The 5,000-nt window shown below is 59.2% G+C and overlaps 1 protein-coding gene across 1 annotated transcript in view; it reads right to left on the reverse strand.

Annotated features, from left to right (window-relative positions):
• The window catches only part of TNXB (tenascin XB), a gene marked incomplete at its 3' end in the record, with an annotated part of 54,052 nt that overhangs the window by 21,148 nt on the left and 27,904 nt on the right, over positions 1–5,000 (reverse strand). Inside the window, exons 21-25 of the mRNA XM_082012213.1 lie at positions 4,854–5,000; positions 3,607–3,909; positions 2,386–2,679; positions 1,134–1,442; positions 1–166 (exon numbers count right to left, since the gene is read on the reverse strand). The exon at positions 1–166 is cut by the window's left edge and continues 212 nt beyond it; the exon at positions 4,854–5,000 is cut by the window's right edge and continues 162 nt beyond it. Coding sequence (XP_081868339.1) covers positions 1–166; positions 1,134–1,442; positions 2,386–2,679; positions 3,607–3,909; positions 4,854–5,000 — 1,219 coding nt within the window. The remainder of the gene's footprint in view (positions 167–1,133; positions 1,443–2,385; positions 2,680–3,606; positions 3,910–4,853) is intronic.

Below are 5,000 nucleotides of genomic sequence, written 5' to 3' on the forward strand. Positions count from 1 at the left end.
AGCACCTGGGGCTGGCCCTGTGCGTCCTTGTACTGCACCGTGAAGGAGTCAAAGGTGCCCTCGGGGACGCTCCACTCCAGCTGCACGGAGTCGGGGGTGACATCGGAGGCCGTCAGCTCGCCCAGCATCGGCTGCGATGCTGCTTCCTCCTTTGGTGGGGCTGGGGCTGCAACAGGGACAGCACCATGCAGGACACGCTGGGCACAGACATCTCGCCATCCCTCCATGCCTCCATCCGCTTCTCTGCCTGTCCCTCCATCCATGGCATCCCCACCCATCACTCGACTCACCCGACCATCCTCCCTTCCACCCACTTCCCATTCCTGCAGCTCCTTGTCCGCTCAGCCACTCACCCATCCAATAATCCCTTTGTCAGGCAACGCAGGCAGCCAGCCTGCCACCAACCCGTGCTTCCACCTGCCGAACCATCCATCCATCCATCCATCCATCCATCCATCCATCCATCCATCCATCCATCCATCCATCCATCCATCGTCATGTCTCTTCCCAGCCATCCCTGCTTCCTTCTGCCCAGTCACCCAGCATCTCTCCATGAACCTTCTCTCCCAGATCACCCCATGGAGCCATGATCCCAACCACCCACGCAGTCAGCCATCCGTCCATTCGTTAAACAGTCCGATTACTCACCAACCCTCCCATGCTGCCATCCAGCCATGCTTCCATCCATTCCTCTCTCCAGCCATCAGTCAGTCCCTCCAATCACATTTCCAGCCACCCAACCAAAAATCCATCCATCCATCCATCCATCCATCCATCCATCCATCCATCCATCCATCCACCCACCCACCCACCCACCCACCCATCCACCCACCCATCCCTCTCCATCCACCCAGTCCCAAGCACCCATCCATCCACCCATCCCCATCCAATCCCCACCATCCATCCGCCTGCCCACCATCCAGTCAACCACCCACACACTCATCCAATCAGCCACCCTTCCATTCAAACATCCCTCCGTCCGTCTCACCCTGCATGCACCCACGCCCACCACCAAATCAAGGGCCACATGCTCTTCCCATATCCCTCAAGCTCTAAGGACCTGCCAAGGCTCCCGACTTGCTCCAAACCCAGCGCCCGCACACGACACAGCCTGGACACAAAGCCACCCTCACCCGTGACGGCATCGGTGGAGATGGGGCCCAGACGCTTCCGACCCCACAGCCCGTACAGGTTGAACTTGTAGCGGCGGGACGGTGACAGCCCAGGCACGGTCACCACCCGGGAACCACCGTCCACGGGCAGCACCTGGGGCTGGCCCTGTGCGTCCTTGTACTGCACCGTGAAGGAGTCAAAGGTGCCCTCGGGGACGCTCCACTCCAGCTGCACGGAGTCGGGGGTGACATCGGAGGCCGTCAGCTCGCCCAGTATCGGCTGCGATGCTGCTTCCTCTGATGGTGGTTCTTCTGAGGGTGGGGCTGAAGCTGCGATGGAGAGGCACAATGTAGGGCACCCAGGGGGGCAGACACCCATCCATCCATCCATCCATCCATCCATCCATCCATCCATCCATCCATCCATCCATCCATCCAATAAATTCAGCCAAGCATCCAACCACGCATCCATCCACACCTCTGTTCTCTCTGCCCATCCGTCCATGCTTCCAGCCACCCAGTCACCCACTGCTCCAAGTACCGCTTTCCATCCATCAGGGCCCAAATTCAACCATCCAACCAGTGATTCAGTTGTCCAGCCCAACACCCATTCCTCCCCACTGCCACCCATCCCACCAGCCGTCACGCCATTTGGCGACCTCGCCAGCTGTCCCTTTGCAAAGGTGTTCCTCAGTCCGATCATTGATCCACCCATCAATCTGCTTCACCGTCCACCCATCGGTCCTCCCATCCACCCCACCTCCACACATCTACCCGCCCATCCATCTCTCCTCCCAGTAAAACAGACTTTGGACCGCAATTCCCTTCATCATTCTACTCAGCCTTCCATTTCCTGCTCCGTTCACTTGCCCACCCATCCATCCATCCATCCGTCCGTCCATCCGTCCTTGCATCCTTCCCACCATTCAGCTACCCAAGCAATTCATCAGCTTCCATCCCATCACCCGCTCAACCTCCTACCGACATGTACATACAACCATTGGCCCATCCAGCCACTCATACTTCCGACCGTCTGATCATCCGTTTCGCAGCGCACCTCTTCCCATCTCAGTCCATGATTTCATCTCTTCAACCACCCGTCCCTCCAAAACAGCCTCCATCTCTCCATTCCACGCTCTGACGTTGCACGTCACCTTCCCTACATCCCTCCCCAAGCCAGTGTCTAACACATGTTCCCACTGAACGGGCTCCAGCCCCACAGCAAAACCAGTGCCCGCACGGGACACCGATGGGGCCCACAGGCCACCCTCACCCGTGACAGCATCGGTGGAGATGGGGCCCAGACGCTTCCGACCCCACAGCCCGTACAGGTTGAATTTGTAGCGGCGGGACGGTGACAGCCCAGGCACGGTCACCGCGCGGGAACCACCGTCCACGGGCAGCACCTGGGGCTGGCCCTGTGCGTCCTTGTACTGCACCGTGAAGGAGTCAAAGGTGCCCTCGGGGACGCTCCACTCCAGCTGCACGGAGTCGGGGGTGACATCGGAGGCCGTCAGCTCGCCCAGCATCGGCTGCGATGCTGCTTCCTCCTTTGGTGGGGCTGGGGCTGCAACAGGGACAGCACCATGCAGGACACGCTGGGCACAGACATCTCGCCATCCCTCCATGCCTCCATCCACCTCTCTGCCTGTCCCTCCATCCATGGCATCCCCACCCATCACTCGACTCACCCGACCATCCTCCCTTCCACCCACTTCCCATTCCTGCAGCTCCTTGTCCGCTCAGCCACTCACCCATCCAATAATCCCTTTGTCAGGCAACGCAGGCAGCCAGCCTGCCACCAACCCGTGCTTCCACCTGCCGAACCATCCATCCATCCATCCATCCATCCATCCATCCATCCATCCATCCATCGTCATGTCTCTTCCCAGCCATCCCTGCTTCCTTCTGCCCAGTCACCCAGCATCTCTCCATGAACCTTCTCTCCCAGATCACCCCATGGAGCCATGATCCCAACCACCCACGCAGTCAGCCATCCGTCCATTCGTTAAACAGTCCGATTACTCACCAACCCTCCCATGCTGCCATCCAGCCATGCTTCCATCCATTCCTCTCTCCAGCCATCAGTCAGTCCCTCCAATCACTTTTCCAGCCACCCAACCAAAAATCCATCCATCCATCCATCCATCCATCCATCCATCCATCCATCCATCCACCCACCCATCCACGCATCCATCCCTCTCCATCCAACCAGTCCCAAGCACCCATCCATCCACCCATCCCCATCCAACCCCCACCATTCATCCGCCTGCCCACCATCCAGTCAACCACCCACACACTCATCCAATCAGCCACCCTTCCATTCAAACATCCCTCTGTCCGTCTCACCATGCATGCACCCACGCCCACCACCAAATCAAGGGCCACATGCTCTTCCCATATACCTCAAGCTCTAAGGACCTGCCAAAGCTCCCGACTTGCTCCAAACCCAGCGCCCGCACACGACACAGCCTGGACACAAAGCCACCCTCACCCGTGACGGCATCAGTGGAGATGGGGCCCAGACGCTTCCGACCCCACAGCCCGTACAGGTTGAACTTGTAGCGGCGGGACGGTGACAGCCCAGGCACGGTCACCGCGCGGGAACCACCGTCCACGGGCAGCACCTGGGGCTGGCCCTGTGCGTCCTTGTACTGCACCGTGAAGGAGTCAAAGGTGCCCTCGGGGACACTCCACTCCAGCTGCACGGAGTCGGGGGTGACATCGGAGGCCGTCAGCTCGCCCAGCATCGGCTGCGATGCTGCTTCCTCTGATGGTGGTTCTTCTGATGGTGGGGCTGAAGCTGCGATGGAGAGGCACAATTTAGGTCACCCAGGGGAGCAGACACCCATCCATCCATCCATCCATCCATCCATCCATCCATCCATCCATCCATCCATCCATCCATCCAATAAATTCAGCCAAGCATCCAACCACGCATCCATCCACACCTCTGTTCTCTCTGCCCATCCGTCCATGCTTCCAGCCACCCAGTCACCCACTGCTCCAAGTACCGCTTTCCATCCATCAGGGCCCAAATTCAACCATCCAATCAGTGATTCAGTTGTCCAGCCCAACACCCATTCCTCCCCACTGCCACCCATCCCACCAGCCGTCACGCCACTTGGCGACCTCGCCAGCTGTCCCTTTGCAAAGGTGTTCCTCAGTCCGATCATTGATCCACCCATCAATCTGCTTCACCGTCCACCCATCGGTCCTCCCATCCACCCCACCTCCACACATCCACCCGCCCATCCATCTCTCCTCCCAGTAAAACAGACTTTGGACCGCAATTCCCTTCATCATTCTACTCAGCCTTCCATTTCCTGCTCCGTTCACTTGCCCACCCATCCATCCATCCATCCGTCCATCCATCCTTGCATCCTTCCCACCATTCAGCTACCCAAGCAATTCATCAGCTTCCATCCCATCACCCGCTCAACCTCCTACCGACATGTACATACAACCATTGGCCCATCCAGCCACACATACTTCCGACCGTCTGATCATCCGTTTCGCAGCGCACCTCTTCCCATCTCAGTCCATGATTTCATCTCTTCAACCACCCGTCCCTCCAAAACAGCCTCCATCTCTCCATTCCGCGCTCTGACGTTGCACGTCACCTTCCCTACATCCCTCCCCAAGCCAGTGTTTAACAGATGTTCCCACTGAACGGGCTCCAGCCCCACGGCAAAACCAGTGCCCGCACGGGACACCGATGGGGCCCACAGGCGCCCTCACCCGTGACGGCATCGGTGGAGATGGGGCCCAGACGCTTCCGACCCCACAGCCCGTACAGGTTGAACTTGTAGCGGCGGGACGGTGACAGCCCAGGCACGGTCACCGCGCGGGAACCACCGTCCACGGGCAGCACCTGGGGCTGGCCCT

Source organism: Phaethon aethereus, assembly GCF_964289735.1.
Source record: "Phaethon aethereus genome assembly, chromosome: 33".
Taxonomy (NCBI): domain Eukaryota; kingdom Metazoa; phylum Chordata; class Aves; order Phaethontiformes; family Phaethontidae; genus Phaethon; species Phaethon aethereus.